At 47.8% G+C, this 16,851-nt stretch overlaps 4 protein-coding genes across 4 annotated transcripts in view; 2 read left to right on the top strand and 2 right to left on the bottom strand.

Moving 5' to 3' along the window:
* Positions 1–16,851, bottom strand: part of LOC126561855 (protein lava lamp-like) — a 122,442-nt gene that overhangs the window by 19,999 nt on the left and 85,592 nt on the right. The gene's annotated exons all lie outside the window — the stretch shown is intronic.
* The window catches only part of LOC126567281 (protein retinal degeneration B), a 208,646-nt gene that overhangs the window by 119,775 nt on the left and 72,020 nt on the right, over positions 1–16,851 (top strand). The gene's annotated exons all lie outside the window — the stretch shown is intronic.
* On the bottom strand, positions 1,835–6,529 carry LOC126565170 (integrator complex subunit 6-like). Its single transcript, XM_050222357.1, has one exon. The coding sequence runs from the start codon at positions 6,434–6,436 to the stop codon at positions 1,835–1,837; it is 4,602 nt and encodes a 1,533-aa protein (XP_050078314.1). The 5' UTR covers positions 6,437–6,529.
* Positions 12,382–14,669, top strand: LOC126557406 (T-complex protein 11-like protein 2). The gene is made up of 2 exons (XM_050213178.1): positions 12,382–12,405; positions 13,199–14,669. Exons 1-2 carry the CDS (start codon positions 12,389–12,391, stop codon positions 14,667–14,669), a joined length of 1,488 nt encoding a protein of 495 aa, XP_050069135.1. The 5' UTR covers positions 12,382–12,388.

Genomic DNA, 16,851 nt, shown 5'->3' with positions numbered 1-16,851 from the left:
ACTTGCCTATTTGCCTATCAAATGTTGCGTTCCTGACACATGTTTCACAACTTCACTACAAATCTGCACCAAGCCCTCGACGAACGAGCATTGGATGGAGCCAACCTGTTCAAGAACTACTACAGAATGTCTGTAGAATTCTTCATCTGATATAATTCTCGCTCTCTCCCTCTCTCTCTCTCTCTCTCTCTCTCTCTCTCTCTCCCACACTTTTGCTCCCTTTTTTGCAGAAGCAGCTTTGCAAAGAGCCTTAGAGCTCGTTGGCAACTGCACCGTTAGAGTTTTCGTTGTTGACTGGTTGACCGCTTTTTCACAACCTTTTCGGTACGGTAAAGCAGCTACGCCATCAGTTTCCCGATAAGCAAACACCCAGCACACCCTGCCGTACGTGGTGCTTGTGTCTTGCTCTGAAGCATGGCAAGCAAATAGGACTGCCAGTTATAACGGGCGTCTCACTCACAGCCTGATAACGGAGCGCAGGCGCTACCAACAATTTTCTTCGCCTTTCGTATATGGGATTCCTCATCCCTCTGCCCTCCCTCCACCGTCCCCCCCAAAAAAACCCCAAGCTTTCGGCGAACCGACTCTAGAGGGAGCTAGGCGCTAAACAACTTCCTACAAAACTGTGCCCCTACCGTACGGCCACACTGGCAAAACTGTGCGTTACTAACGGCCCGACGTCCCTATGTTAACCTCGCCCAGAATGACATACCTCGAAGCCTTCCTTCAATCGCAAGCGTTTGTCAACCGTCTCACCGCCAGTAGGTCGAATCAATGAGCGGTTTTTGTTGGATGATGATGGACGTAAAAATGATAAATGGCGAAGGGACAATCTATACTTTATGCAATCAAACACACGGTCGAGCCACATCCAAGAGGATCCTCAAATCCTCATGTTACTTTACCTGGAAGCGCAAACGAATGCTGTTACAGCATCGTTTGTTTTAAACAGGAAATGAATGCTAGATGAATTTGTGTTAACCAAAATGAACATTTAACGACGAATTACATTTGATACATCTTTCGAGATACCAGCTATTACTAAAATAACTATCAATCAGATGCCAAAGATTTTTATTTAGAATTCTCAAACATTTCTATTTTTTCTTCTATACACAAAAAAAACACTCGTACAGTACATGTGTTACTTACGTATTGGTAGGTTATTTTCTTGTCTATTTTTTTTTTAAACTTACATATCCTACGTTCTTCATAAAGCTTCCTAATGAGCAGCAATGGTAAATAATAAGGGACATAGTAAAAGACCAGGTTAAAAAAAAAACCCTAAAACTAAATCAAAGTAAAAGCGAAGGTCACACGATTCGGAAGGTACCATATTAAAGAAAGAACGAATCCCAGACGCGGGAAAACGTATCCACACACTAGCCAAAATAATTTTAAAAAATACAAAAACTTTATAAAAATCTATTAAAGGGTATATTAAAGCATCGTACGTACGAATCCTAATTCAAAACTTTTCACCGTGACTTGGACCAAAGCTTTTAATTGTGACTTGGGATTGTTCCACCTGGGATTGCGGAGTCTTCTTCTACTTGGCTTAACGGCCTCGAAGGTCATGCCGGGGGGGACTGTCCGAATGGCATTTGAACCCCGGTCCTGTCGTTTGAAGACCGGCACCGCGGTCGCCTACACCACCGGGTCACCCCGGGATTGCGGAGTGTATATTGCTAGTAACCTAGTACCTTTCTGTATAGTGCCTACATCATCATAGTGCCAAACATCGGACTGGCAAGGAATAAAACAAAGTATTTATAATTGTGATTCAAAAACGCAAACTAACCTAGGTAGCGGCACCAGCAGCGCAAAAGACCTACTACATGTTCGGATACGGTTCATGCGTTACCTCGACAAAGTGGTGATTATTGTGACTAAAGTCGGTGGTCCCGTAGGTGCTGCCGATGATGCTACTGTTGAGATACGCCCCACCGGGCGGTGTCGTGCTGCGGAACGTCTCACTACCGTACACCGAGGCACCGGTATCGTTAACGAAGAAAAAATTGCCCGGCGTAAGCGCACCCTCCGGCACGTCCTGCAGCAGTCCATCGCTATTGCCGTAGATGTAAAACGCGTTCGCACCACCAACCAGCCCAGCCTGATGCTGTTTCGAGCGTGCACCCCGTTTGGTACCGTCCCGCCTGCTGCCCGTTGACCGGCCGGTATGCTGTGCCCACCATTCCTGTATGCACTCCACCATCCGGTGGCGCCGGAAACGGCGTGCCTCGTGGACGCACGCATCGACGAAATGTTTCTGCGTACTGCGGCTACCCTGTATGAGCTCGAGGTGCTTCAGCAGCTGGGTGTAGTCGCGTCCCGGCCGCCGGATGTCACGGAACACGATCGAGCGCGTCTTCAGGTTCGTCTCCTCGATCTGTTCCAGCTCCTGCTCGTCTTCGACGCACGAGTAGAGGGCAAAGTTGTAGTCCCAGTTGAGCGTTGGCTGGACGCTGGATTCGTTGGTGCTGATGCTGCTACTGTTGTCGCCACCGTTCATCATCATCGATACGAACCCGTTCGCGACCACCATGGTCGGAGGGGTCGGTGGTTCCGGCACACCGACACCCGGTCGGGATGTTGTTTTGGTGGTATCGTGTGATGCCGCGTTAGTGCTGGTAGTGACGGGCGTCGCATTGTTACGCTCCGCAGCAGCAGCAGCAGCAGCAGCAGCAGCAGCAGTGGCATCGGCACCACCATCCTCGAGATTGGATTCTTTGTCGCGCTCGGTATCGCCACCGTTGTGACACGTTTTGAGGATGTTGGAAATTTTCATCACATCCGTCATATCACCGCCAGCATCGAGACTCCATTGTGATCCTGTTGGATTGTGGCGTGTCTGTGGTGAGGATCGTTGATCGTTTGGTGGTTGTTGCGGCTGCTGTTGCTGCTGCGGCTGCTGTTTGGACACCTTCAAACCGTCCGTTACGCCATTGTTGGTGTCGTGGCCCCACTGTGGTACTACCGCCGGAAGGCGTGAAGATTCCGCCGGTCGCTGGTCATGCTTCCAAGAAGATGCAGTAGCTTCCTCCGATACTGATGCCTGCTGTGGTTGTGACTGTACCGACTCACCTAACGCACCTTCCTGTGCCGACTTTACTGGTTCAATCGGTTGCGGCGTAAGGTTCACTTGTACCGCTAGCTCAGTAGCGCTCGGTAACGGTTCTGGCTGATATTTAACCGAAAACAACTCTCGGCCCCTTGCCAACGGACTCGTATCGTCCGGCTTTAGTCTTACGACGACCACCGGTTTACTGTCCTCCGTGTCCTTCCCACTCGTCTCGTCCGCCATTTTCTGATCCGTTTGTACATAATTGTCCGGCTTCGCCGGTTCCTGCTCGTCCGCTATCAGCAACGCCGGTGAAACATTAGCAGCATCGTCCGACCACCGTACAACGTATTGTTCCAGCTTGCATTCCTTTTGTTCGTTAAGCTCGACCGGCAATTTTCCACCACTATCTACTGTTGCTGCTGATGCTGCGACCGTTGTCGTTGGTTCTACTCGAACCACCGGCTTGGTAGTTTCGTTTGAAGCTTCCTTTAATAAACCGGAACTGCTGGTTGGTTCCGCTTCGAGTTCTGCTTCTTCTTTTATGCTCTCCTGCTGATGCTTGGATGCAGAATCCTTCCTTTCCGATCCGACACTACTTTGCTCCGGTACGCTTATTTCTGCCTGTTTCTTTGTTGCTTGCTGTTGTGCTGATGCGTCTGATTCTAGATCGACGCTCGTCTCCATTGGTTCTGTTGGTTCGGGTGTTTGTATTTCGTCTGATCGTTGGTGCTGTTGGTGCGGCTGCTCCTTATCATCTACGGATTGAGTATCGTCGGTTCCGGATTTCTCCACGCTACGTATAACTGTACTATACAACGATTCGCCTGCCGAAACCGCTGCCACGCTCTCGCCCGTACCGTCCGGTGACGCCGTTGCCCGTTCGGTTTGCTTGCTCGGGGAAGAGTTGCTGCCCGTTGCGATGCCACCGATAGACTCCACAGTGCTATCCACATTAGCACCATCTAGCGGATTCTCTCGCACCGCGATGATCCCATTCGGTGCCGTTGTTACTGATGCTGCTGGTACTGATAACACTGTCGTGACGGTTGGCGATACTACTTCGGGTGTTTCATCCGGTATGTCTAGCGCCATTACGAGGCAACCCTCGTTATCGTCCTCTATATCGCTAGCTCCACTAAACTCGGAGCAACTCTCATCGTCCGTCATCAGGTCGCTCATATGTAGATCGTCGCCCGAAAGTGATCCGGACGAACTGCTGGCCATATCCATTGCGGAACGCTTGAACACATAATCCTTCCGTATGGGGCCCGCCTTCCGCTTCCGGGCCAGGCGCGTGACCGTGCCGGAATCCATGTTTTTCTTCATATGACTGCTATTACTGCTGCTGCTACTACTGCTATTGCTGCTGCTGAGGCTAATGGTAGTGCCACTGTTGCTGCCACTCCCACTACCACCCGGATGTGGACCGGGCACACCACCCCCACCACCCGCCTTCATCGGTGCCAAATCGTTCAGGTCCGCCTCGTCCACCATCACCATGTTTTTGTCCTTCTTGTACGGGTTGCCAAACATGTGCTGCCTCACATTCGTCGGCTCTAGCTCACGCAGTGGCGTTTCCTTGTTTTTCAAATACTCCTGATAGTTGCCCATATCCGAGATCGGCAAACAGTGGCCCGAATCTTTCGTATACACATTTATCCCGCTCGTTGGCAGCTGGAAGAAGTTTTCCCTCATCCGTGCTATTTCGTCGATCAGGTCCCGGCGTGGTATGTCGTACGGATTGCGATAGTTTTTCGTCGCCGCCGTCTGTATGATGGACGGTACGACGATCGTGTAGCTGTCGAAGCTCGCTATCTCCATGTGCATCTTCGTGAACGTGTCCTTCAGCATCGGGTGACTCACGATGTCACGCTTCATCTGCTGGCCGTTGGTAAGCTTGGCCGTCTCCAGCTGATGGTAGGCCGGTTTCGGTTGCTTCAGCTGCTTCAATACCCGCAGGCACAGATTTTCCTGATCGATCTTCGCCGTGTTCTTCATCTGCTTGAGATAGTTGGCAACGGCCGGACAGAGGTAGCTGTCCAGATTTTCCGGCAGTATGTACTGCACCAGCTGGTACGGTACGTTCGGTGTGGTCGCTAGTGCGCGGCGCAGAAATGGACAATAGTACTGTGGGATCGTTTTAACGTAGTTGGTAAACTTGTACACCCAATCGTTCGGTGGATTCAGGTTAAACTTGTGAAACAGATCGTTTATCAGCGGTAGCAACATTTGATAGTTGTACGGCAACACGTACAGATGGACGATCGGTACGGTACTGTTCGGTTTGAGGTAGCCGAACGGCATCTCACCCTGCGTACCGGTCGACACGATCAGAGGCCAAACCTTGTTCGATTCCTTCTTGGACAGTATCTGAAGCGTTAGCGGGCTCGCCTCCAGCTCGTACTTATCGATCGGGAAGTTCCGCAGCACCTGCGGTTCGTCGCAACTCGGCGAAATAATCTTAATCTTCGGATGTGCATCACGCGGTGGCAAATTCGTTAACTTCGGATCCGGCCAGTACGGTTCCGGGATTGGCCAGTACCCGACCGGGAACGTTTTCTGTGATGGATGTTGCTTCGGTACATAAATCATGCGCTTCGTTGACTGAAACTGTAAATCTGCCGTGCTGCTGTCCGTCCCATTGTTCGAAATTAGCTGATCGAAATGGATCACCACACCGGGTTGTACCTTCTGCACCAAACTTTCGATGCACTGGTTCAGCACGTAATGGGACTTTATTTTGTACGAACGACCGCCCGTCACTTCGCACATCTTCTCGATCATCGAATCATCGTGGGGCACCTTCCCATCCACCCGTTCCTCCACCCGGTTACCCGGCATCCGGAGTACCAGCGAAAATAGGCGCTGATCCCACCGGAACGGTTCCTTCGTTAGCTTCGTGCCCGGCATCTGGGCGTGCAGCGGTAGTATAATCTCCTGATGGACACCGTTCCGAAACGCGTACTTGCCCCCATCGGTCAGCACGATGATAACGGACGGCTCGAGGTAGAACGGGCAACGACCCTGCCCGTACGTATCAATGCCCGACTGCATCCGGTTTAGGTTGAGCAGATCGAACGCATTCTTTAGCGCTTCGCCCATCGACGTTAGCCCGTTGCTCTGCAGGTTCTTCAGCTCGTTCATGAACGTGGCATGGTTTTCCTTCCAGCCTGCCTTCACATTGTTCGGCGGTTCCTCGAACGTAAGCAGCATGTACCGATCGCCCATACAATCCTGGGACCGTTGGCGAAACTTGAGAAACGTTTCCACCGCACCTTTCGCGATATCTAGATAGGTTTTCTGCACTCCGTTTACCAGTGCACGCTGGCACATGGAGGCGGAGGTGTCGACCAGAAACACAATAATCGTCATCGTTCAGCTCCTACCGGGCGCGGTCCAGCAGCTAGACTTAGCTAATGTTACGTGCAGGTTGCTGGGGACACTGGACGACATGCCTTCTCTTTGCAGCCAAGCAAAATTGGTTGTTTGGTTTGGGAGCTGATGATTTTATGTGTGTGTGTGTGTGTGTGTGTGTGTTGGCATAATTTAGAAGTAATGAGAAGAGGGAAAAGAAGAAATGGATAAGTTAGTTTTTAGTTGATGTACGATGTAACGTATGCATTTAAAAAGAAAGGAAAAGGAGGAAAGAAACCCCGTGTGGGATCTCAAGTAATCTAGTGATCATGAAATATAGGGGAAACATATAGGTCGACCCGATGGTGATGGTGAGTAACCCCCCTGGGTTACTTTCTCGCTACTTGGAAGAGTGTTAAGATGGTACCCATTCTCAAACCCTTCTAAATATTTTACTCTTCTAGAGAGCTGCCGTCCAATCAGTTTACTCTATGCTTTGGGTAAACTGTTTGAGAGGATAATCCTCGATCGTCTCCAGGGTCGGGTGTCTGCGCTTCAGCGCAGTTTGGATTTCGATCAGGCCATTCTAAGATCCAGCTCCAATTACTCAGGCTCAAGGGTGTCATTAAGGAAAATAAAATTACATGTAGGCAAAATTGCATGCGCCTTTTTGAACGTTTGGCATGGTGGACTTATGCAAAAGCTTATAGGCGTTGGTCTCCCAATGTTTCTTGTTAAAATCGTAAGTGGCTACTGGGACGAGAGAACATTCAGGGTGACCTTAAGCTCTACAATGTCTCCCCTCTTTTTAACCCCAGCCGGTGTACTGCAAGGTAGAGTACTGGGACCCTTGTTTTATATCTTACATACATCGGATATACCTTCCGTTCATTTTTTTATATCGTTTATTTATAGAGACTTAGAGACTACATTCGCCTTTAAGCTTTCCGCTCATTGTGATGGCAAGCTGTTCCTATTCGCAGACGATACTGTCATGACCCGGCGGCCCGGTGGTGTAGGCGACAGCGGCCCGGTGTTGTAGCCGACAACAGCGCCGGTCTTCAAACGGCAGGACCGGGGTTCAAATCCGATCCGGATCGTCGTCCCTCCGTAGTGTGGACCGACTAACCAACTATGTGGTATCGGCAGTCTAGTAAGCCATTTCGATGGCCGTCAGGACCTTAGAGGTCGTTAAGCCAAGAAGAAGAAGACAGTAAAGGGGAGAAATTTAGCTTCCTGTGAGATTCCTCAACCAACAGTTCTCCTTTTTTTTGTCTGGTGTCATGACATTGGTAATAATGGTCTGTTATAATGTGCCGATAAATGTTGTATCATTCCGTTTGGGGATCTGTTAAGGTTCCATACAGCTAACGCCCTCCATAACACGGAAGGAGAAGTCGAGTAACTCAGACTTTCCTTCGAACTGAGAACCGTTATCTGGTCCCCTCCCCTGGCTCAACCGCTATGAATAGACTGGAGAGTGTAAAGCGAAGATTTCCTTCCAAATATCTCTCCGATTATCAGCTGTTCATTGTCGGGTTCTTGTGTTAGACTCCATGGAAAAACTCTACATTCCCACTTCCGGTCCTGCTTCATAGCAAGCCTCCTTTCCCTTGCTCTGGATGTTCCCTTCCCTTCTTTCAGCTGACCCATCTTTACGCCCTGGTTGCCTCGTGGTTGGGATTCAAGCAAACCTTTTATTAAGAGTGCTCTCGGACTTCAATATCTCGTATCAGCTCGTCCTCGTCCGTTCATCTACTTTAATCGATTCGTGTGCTTTGTAAACTTCCTACTGTTTTTTCCCCTCTAGTTAATAAAAATAATTTGTGTGGCCCATTCGGCAGACAAAATAATTTAAATAAAAAATAGATGGGGCGGCCCGGTGGTAAGGCGAAGTCGGAGCAAGTCTTCACACAGCAGAACCGGGTTTCAAATCCCATCCGGACCATTCCCCCGTAGTGAGAACTGACTCTCCGAGTACGTGGTATTAGAAAGTCTAGTAAGTCTTTCGACGGTTGTTAAGACAAGCAGAATTGTGGTTGAAGTGAAGACGTCCGTCAGAAAAGCCGAGATTGCCTAATGACAGTGATAAGACTCGATGAGCGGTATCGAGCGGCCTCCGTAGCGTAGAAGTTCAAAAACCGCAAAACTAGCAAGTTTTTTTTGTTGAATGCATACGTTACTGTTTTATAACTCCTTATTGCACTCACCGTGCTTCAGACAACGCTCTGTTGGTGCTGAGGAGTAGTAGGGTAACGCACAGCGCTCCACCTACACATGCAGCTTTCACAGCACCAGAATCCTGTTTTAAAGGGTCCACGTTTAAAGGGCTGAGCGGTGAAAGTTGATTGTACTGATTGAGTTGGTGATTCTTGCGGCACACGAATCAGCAGATCATTTCTGTGTGAGAAGTATGAAAGAAGGATATTAAGGCACTGTTTCTTAACAAACAAAACGTAAAGGTGTGATCTTACACATCCAGCATTAGAATTTTCACAAATGTAACATTTATGTTAGAAAAACGCACGCATTCACACAATCCACTAATACGTCTCATACAGGTAATCTCATCGAAGTCAACAGTGACTCAAAGCTCGTTCTATCCCTAAATCGCACCTACACACACAAACACGCACTATCTGACGCAGCAAAGAGTGAGGTAAATTAAAAGACCAGTATTAACACATCATCACATCACGACTGTTTGAATGGTACGCGCTGAAAAATAAGGGTATGTAAAAACCCTAAACGCCCATATTACTGGCTCAGAAAAAGATTTTGGTATTGGAAATGCTTGTCTTGGGCAGCAGTTGAGAGGGTTTTTGCTAGTACGGTCACGATCGCCCAGATCACATCATTAGAAAAAAAATACGCACATACACACACAGACGCACACCTTTCCCATGCGTTATTCCCATCGGACACACAACTACACCGTTGCGAGATTTGTCAATAATTCCCCAAAAAACCACCAAACCAGATGGCCTAGTACAGCGTTTTTAACACTGTGGTTTTTTCTGCTTCGCTTATATTGCGCACAAAACTTTCACGATGTACTGTCAGTGCTGCAAATTCGCAACACTTTCATACATCAAACACCCATTCAATTCCCAGCGCAGATTCAGCATCGCGCTAGAGCAGTGCTTGCGCGCGTGTGTGTGAGTTGGGAATGGTAACATATGTAGACGGGCGTGTGTATGCGTGTGCAGGACGGGCTGATTTGGAGGTGAGAACAAATATTGCACTCACTTCGCGTGACACTATTATCAGACGTATCGCATTTTTTCTCATCCACCCCACCCCCCTCAATCCTTTGGCACAACACAATGAAAACTTTTTGATTCACCCCACAATCGGGATTGCGGGATCACGAACGGAACGAAATTTCTGACAGAAAAGTTGTTCCGCCACCGACGGTATATGCACCATCATGGCATCCCGTATTGACTCACCCTGTTTTTCATCTGTACTCGGCCTATAATAGATTAATGAGTGACTAATGTTGCCCGACTCATCATACTTGCTTATTCCCCAGCACGAAGTTACGCGTTTCTCGTGGTACGTGTCAAAATGTTGCCCCGGTCAACTGCATGATTCTGTATATATCAGGTGGAGAGCGCGCGCGGCTACGATCCCATCCAACAAAAGTAAAAAAAAGAAAAAGAGAGCTTGCTCGAGTTTGGTGATGCCGTTTCGAGCATGCCACTGTGGGCGCTTGATCCCCAAATGGTCAAACGGTACCGAAATGTTTAGCTCACTAATGTTTGATTCCTAGCCGCATCAGGACCAGTTCCACAGCTTGTCTCGTATGATTTTGCCACACTTTCGATCTGCATTTTGTATGAAGCTTAAAAGAATATGGTAGACTGGTGATTTCTCGTCAATTCCATACAATCGTTGTAGCGGAAAAGCTTGTAACTGGGGGCGTCAGCCAATTCAAGTGAGGACTGTCCATCGAGCTAGATGAATATCAATTATTCTTCTTCATTGGTTCTACCACCACGGAGAGTCTTGCCACAGGTCTACCAGCGGGGTGGTAGCATTAATCAAGCCTTGCAAGATATTACATGGTCGTATTAGTATGACCTAGCAGGTCACAATGCGTTTGGTGAACTATCATTAAATTAAAGAACACAGTAGACTATTAAACATAGATCAACTTGCGTTTTTAGCTATTTTTATTTCGTAAAAAAATATGTGTAATTTTCGTGCAAAATTTTTGCTATTTTATTCCGATCCCAGCCCATAGTGCGCGTTGTGCAATGAAAGCGAAATATTTTTTATCGGATGAATGGATTAGTGAAAAGGGAATTGCTTTTGAATACAAAAAATTTCGAATATTCACTCTTTTAAAACTATTTTACAACATTTGGTGTCAAATAAACAAACTAAAATCCGTTAATGGCAAAGTTTCGTGCTTGCAATTCCAACGGCGCGTTGAAATGAGCTTGGGCTGTAATCACCCTGGGATGTCATTGACGTCAAACGTCAGCTGTTACTTCTGTGTGTTGCATGAACAGCCACCACTTGTTCCGTGAGCTATATAAGCGAGTGACGAACCAGTTTCATCGTATTAGTTACAATTAACTGTTCAGATCCAGCTGACTTCTGCCGTGTGTGCGTGTGTGTGTGTGTGTGGTCAATCAAAATTTAGTATTCAGCTGGTAAGAGCAATCAACATCCTGTTTTTTTACAAGTTTCTTTGTGTAGCCTGTGTGAAATAGTGCAGAATGCAAGGAAGCGGACCGTTCTGAAGTTACAATCCTTAGCCGTGCTTTGTCCCGCTTCATGAAACGTTTTTTCTGGTATTGTGCGTGCCGTCGTGTTTTGCTGTTTTTCCCCCTTTTCGTTCAGTGTTGTTGTTGTTGCTGCCCTTAAGACTAGTAGAGGTTTGTTGTTCTGTTGCGCACAGCCTAAATACGCATTTACAAATTCTCCCCCCTTGTTTCGGGTGCTGTGGACACGCATGTAAAGTGTTTGAAATTGGTTGAAAGTTCCTAATTTTACTTTCACTCGTGGAAGGTAGGTTGAGGGGGGGGGGGGGGGAATTGCTTTCATCAATTAGCGAGGAAGCACGAGAAACTTCATCCTATCAACCAGAGCAATTGGTGCGAAGCGCACAAAGGACGCCACTGTTGCTTCCTCTACCCAGTTTGATGCCTTTTATGGAAACAAGCAGTGAACTCTAGGCGAGCGCAGCCATGGCCAGTTGTTCCATTGTCTCGAAACCGTTCCCATGGTAACGAGACAACTTCGACTCGACCCGGAAGCGTTTTGGGCCAGGAGCTTCGTTACATGCTAGCACCGTGGTAGGCAGAGTGCAGATTTGCAGAAAAATATTTTCCAAAATGCATGAAAATACATTCTCAATCTACCGCCCCCCCCCCCCCCACCCCCCACCACCGTGCTTATTCCACTACCAGCGAATGCAACGCCACAATGTAACATTTAAAAATAAACCCTACTTTCGATGTTGTAATCCTCGCTCCGAATCGCTCATAATTGCAGCACAGACACACACACACACACACATAGTCGCCAAAAGGCCAAAGCAAACGGCCGATCGTAGTAAGCACTGTGTGTTACCTTGCAACAGTAAACACGGAACGGAACGGGGTTAGTTGCAGCACACCACATAAAATTTGATCGTGTGGACACGAACTCCTCAAATGCTGGGCGAGCTCTTGTAATAAGTTATGTAATGGTTTAAAGCCAAAATAATTCCGTTTTTAATTGATACAACAAGTTTGTCAACCTCCTTTGCAACCAGTGAGTGGAGCCGATTTTTGAATTATTAATGCAATTTAAAGATCGGCTCCTGTAACTGGGTTTACGTTGAATAACGGCTGGAAGGCGAAACATGGCGATAATGATGGCATAACGAAATTAACAAAACTGTCTAACGTTCTTTTAATTTTAGGAAGAAAACCAAAAATCCAAGCGAGAGATATAATTTAATCTACCACGAAGATGCCTGACAATACCGGGTAAATATGTCACCATAGTGAGCGTTTATTATGTTATCGTATTATATTTTAATTCATTGTACGCCGTAGGGGTTCTACAATATTTAATATTCGTTAAATTTGGTTAACTTAAACAGTAACTATTATAAAATAAGATTGATCCCGTGAGACAACTACAGAACAGAAAAAGGAAAATGAGAGAGAGCAAGCAGATTTTATTTGTAAATAAAGATGAAATGAGATCAGAACGGTATGAGGATAAGAAAATATTCAAATACTATCGGAAGAAGTTGGTACAAGTAGGACGGCCAGCCATAAAGCCATGCTGTTTTGGATTGATCAACGGTCGCCAAGCAGGTGAAATAGTAGATAGCAATTGCCAGTTGAAACTATGGCCAATATAGGGGCTAGGACACTTTAACAGTTGAATAGAACTGAACGTGGTATGCCATCAGTCGCAGGCGTAAAGGAAGGTTTAACTTTTATTTGAATGACCGCCTACCTGGGTATCTTTTGCATTTTTAATTTTTAATTAACATTTGTTCGCTGAACAGAGTTAGCTGCTGTAGATGAAAATTGGCAACCTTTGTGTTGTAAAACTTAATTTTGTTAAAATCAGTCGCAAAAATTTCATATGTAAGGCGTTTGTTGTGTAGTACAGTCGAATTAGGATGTGATTTTTCATGATACATCTCATAATGATCATATTATATTAAATATATGCATATTCTCTTCCTTTTTTTGGCTTTAATCGATGACTAATCCATTTCGGAATGGAACGTTAATTGAATGCTTTTGCCTTCAACTCGCCCAGCCGTGACGCCCGGATGAAGAAGGAGCAAATAACCATCAGCGAAGACGACAAAAAGCGAATCGTCGATGTGGTGACACAGCTGATGAAGGACGCAAATCTCAACAGCGAGCAGGCAAACGCGATCGGCTTCGTCATGCCCGGCACGGACGGTGAGCCGGAAAAGTTTGTCCTGCTGTCCGACTTGGAACGTTCGCTCGAGGATATGGCGCTGGTGCACGAGATAGCCATCAACGAAAAGTTTCAGCTGAAACCGCCCAACCCCGATATGCCAGTGTACGCGGTGCAGCAAACGGTGAAGGACGCTTACTGGGATCTGTTGCGCGAGGAGCTGTCGCAATCGCCACCCGTCTACCGGATGGTGATACAGCTGCTTCTCGATATAAAGCAAACGTTCATTACGCTGCTGCGCGGCAACAATGACGGTGCGCTGAGCGCGATCATGGTAGTGCTGGACGAGTCGAGCGTACGCAAGCTGACCGACGAGCACGGCGCAGCGGTGCTGGAGCACAACGCACAGTTCATCATGAAGATCATGGCTATGGCTTGCTGTCCGGCGCGGGATGCGGAGGTAGCGGCGCTGAAGCGCGAAACCGAACCGATCAAGCAGCTGCGCGGCATAATGGAGGTGCTGGACCGGATGAAGCTGGACATGGCGAACTTTATGCTGGCCAGGACGCGCGCCCAGTTTGTGCAATATTCCGTCGAGTACGAGCGCAAAAAGTTTGCCGAACTGCAGGCGGTCTGTGGCAACAACTTTCCCGCCACGATGGACTGGCTGAAGCGCAACAAGCCGTCGACGACGGTCGATACCGAGGAAGCAGCTGCTGCCGGTGGTAGCGGTACGCAGGATGCGCGCACGTTTCGGCTGCGTGATGTCCTGCTGCCGGACTATTACATTGATGCGTACCAAGAATTGCTGCAGCCAGATTCGACGAACCACCAATTCCCGGAGCTGCTCAAGCTAGACCAGGAGCGCATGGTACAGCTGCGGGAGGAAGCACTGCAGTTGAGCACCTGCGCCACCGTTATGCAGCTCACGTGTGCCGCCATACCGACGCTCGCTAACCATACGCAGCGTCGCAGTGACCTTGCCGCCAAGCTGACCATCCTGAGCGCGGACTACCCGGGCAAGGTGGTGCTGAAGGAGTTGCTCGAAAGCCTCTGGGTGCAGGTGCTCGCCGGCATATCCGACGCTGGCGGTGATGTTGCCGAGGGCACCAAGCTGGCACTAAAGACACAGATCCTTAGCATCGATACGAACATGACCGTGTACGACGTCGTCTGGCGCAAGCTGATGCTGTACATGAAGGCGTGCGTTATGGCGGAAAGTGAGCAAAGCGCATCGTATCCGGTCATTTTCCGCGACTACTGTGAGGCGACGATCGAGCTGGTGCGCCAGTTTAAGCGGATTGTTACACACAATCTGGAGGTATACGGCACATTCTACATGAAATCGATGCAGGACTGTTAACTTCGTGCTGCAGCACCCGTTCTGCTACCTTTGACACGTATTATTACTATTATTATTACTACTACTTTCCTGCCAAAAATTTTTGCTTTCTAACAACACGATGGTGAGCAGGTGAAGAATGTGCTTATTTAAGTTGTGCGTATTTACTGCAAGACGACCACCATTCTAACTAAATTTGTCACTTTTGTTGCCTGTTCGCCATGCAGTTTATTATAGCTTTTTTTTGCTCTAAATTTCAAATAAATACTACTAATACTTGCGGTGTATCATTCGCACTGCTGTGTGTTGTTAACACTCTTCCCTTCCCTTTTTCCTTGTAATTAGTACTAATTATTGAACTGATGCACACATACACGCCTGGTGTAAATAATGCATCGAATGCAGAAGAATCTGTTGTTGTGATCAAACTTTATGAGTTAAATAAAACGATACGTTTATTAAAAAAATATATTTCAAAAACAGGTTTTTTTCTATTGCTTTTCATATTTTCAGCAAAAACTCGTAACATTTTTTTTTTGGTTGGAAGAATTGGTTTAAGATGTTCGTTATTTTTTGGTCCGATCGAGGCGTTTCGCATACCGTTGGAAGCGTCTTTGTGCCAAGTATCTTTTTGTGGCACCCCAATACCGATCGAGATTTCTCAATCAGCAAAAAAAAAACAATCCCCGTGGGAAATCGGCGATAATTCGTTCAATTTTTGTTTGATCAAGGCGTGCGGCATACTGTTGGATGGGTGTCTGAGCCGCGCATCTTTTTGTGGAAAACCTCATCTCGTTCCCTGTACTCCCACCAAGTTATTGCGGTAAAAAACAGCATTTCCGTGGCAAATCAGCGAAAGCTCGCTTTTATTACGATCAGGGCGTGGAGCATATATAATTGTTGAACAGTGTTGCCGCATCCGCCTGCTTACCAACAGTTGCCTGCTGTACCCCACTGCTTCCTATGGACCGCTTTCATCCCCCGCTAGAGATGGTTCTCTCGGCACCACATGTGGACTTGGCAGTCCCCTTAACAACACCACGCCTCGACTACGCGCGCACAGATATGAGCAGACTTGCAGAGATGATCTCCTCGTTCGCTGCTTTGCAAGTCTCATCCGCCCACCCTGGAGCGACCGGACCCTTTGAAGGATAAAATCAGGCAAGGCAGTAGCAAGTTCTCGCGAGTACCGCACACGAAGGTCGCAACTACGACACAGCACACTCTGTGTACCGACGCTACAACAATCTAGGACGCACGTCCGCAATCTAGGCACACGTTCTCGGCGGAACCCTCGATGGGAGCTCACCGTCTGATGTTTGTGATATCTTTGCTGCGCGCTTTGCCGACACGTTTCTTCCGGAGGTCACAGATGAAAGGAAGATAAGTAACGCATCGCTAGATGCTGTGGTTCCTAGTTTGCCAATGATTGAAACGTAATCGGTCATCATGGCCATTAAGCGACTAAAACCCTCGATCGCTCCGGGTTCAGATGACATTCCACCATCCATACTGAAACGCTGCGCCACCACTGTTACCCCCATGTGGGAAAACTTCGTGGCTATTTCCGGTACACAAAAAAGGCGACAAAACAAACGCGTCTAACTATTGCGGCATCACATCACTTTGCACCAAAGCAAAAAGCGGTTACGCGGATGACGCTAAATTGTACCTTCCGATACGCAACCAGGAAGATCAGCTGCATCTCCAGAATTCTCTCAGTGCGTTCCTATCCTGGTGCTGTAGAAATGGTTTGGAGATATGCGTCGATAAGTGCGTTGTTGTTACGTTTGCCAAGGAGCGTAATCCCTTAATCTGCACTTATCGTACCGCAAAAGCTGCGTCAGAGGTCTAGGAGTGCTCCTTGACGATAAGTTGAGATTCCATGACCAGCTAGAGCACATCGTCGCTAAGGGCAATCAGCTAGTTGTCATTTTGAAGAAGCTTGCGCGCGGCCCGATTGCCATTAAGATGATGTACTACTCCTTAGTTCGGTCTGTGGTGAAATCCGTGGTGTGGTGGCCCATGTCGGCACGCTCGTTGGCCTGCCTGGAGCGCATCCTGCATAAATTTGCATGGTTTCCGCTGCGTGCCTGGAGTGCCCAGGTATACTACAATGGCATTGCGCGTTACTTGGCCTGGAATCGCTCAAACAGCGGAATTGTAACGCGCAGAGACTTTTTGTCGCAGGTTTACTTGACAA

Source organism: Anopheles maculipalpis, chromosome X (genome assembly GCF_943734695.1).
Source record: "Anopheles maculipalpis chromosome X, idAnoMacuDA_375_x, whole genome shotgun sequence".
Taxonomy (NCBI): Eukaryota; Metazoa; Arthropoda; class Insecta; order Diptera; family Culicidae; genus Anopheles; species Anopheles maculipalpis.
This window is presented reverse-complemented; position numbering and strand designations above follow the sequence as displayed.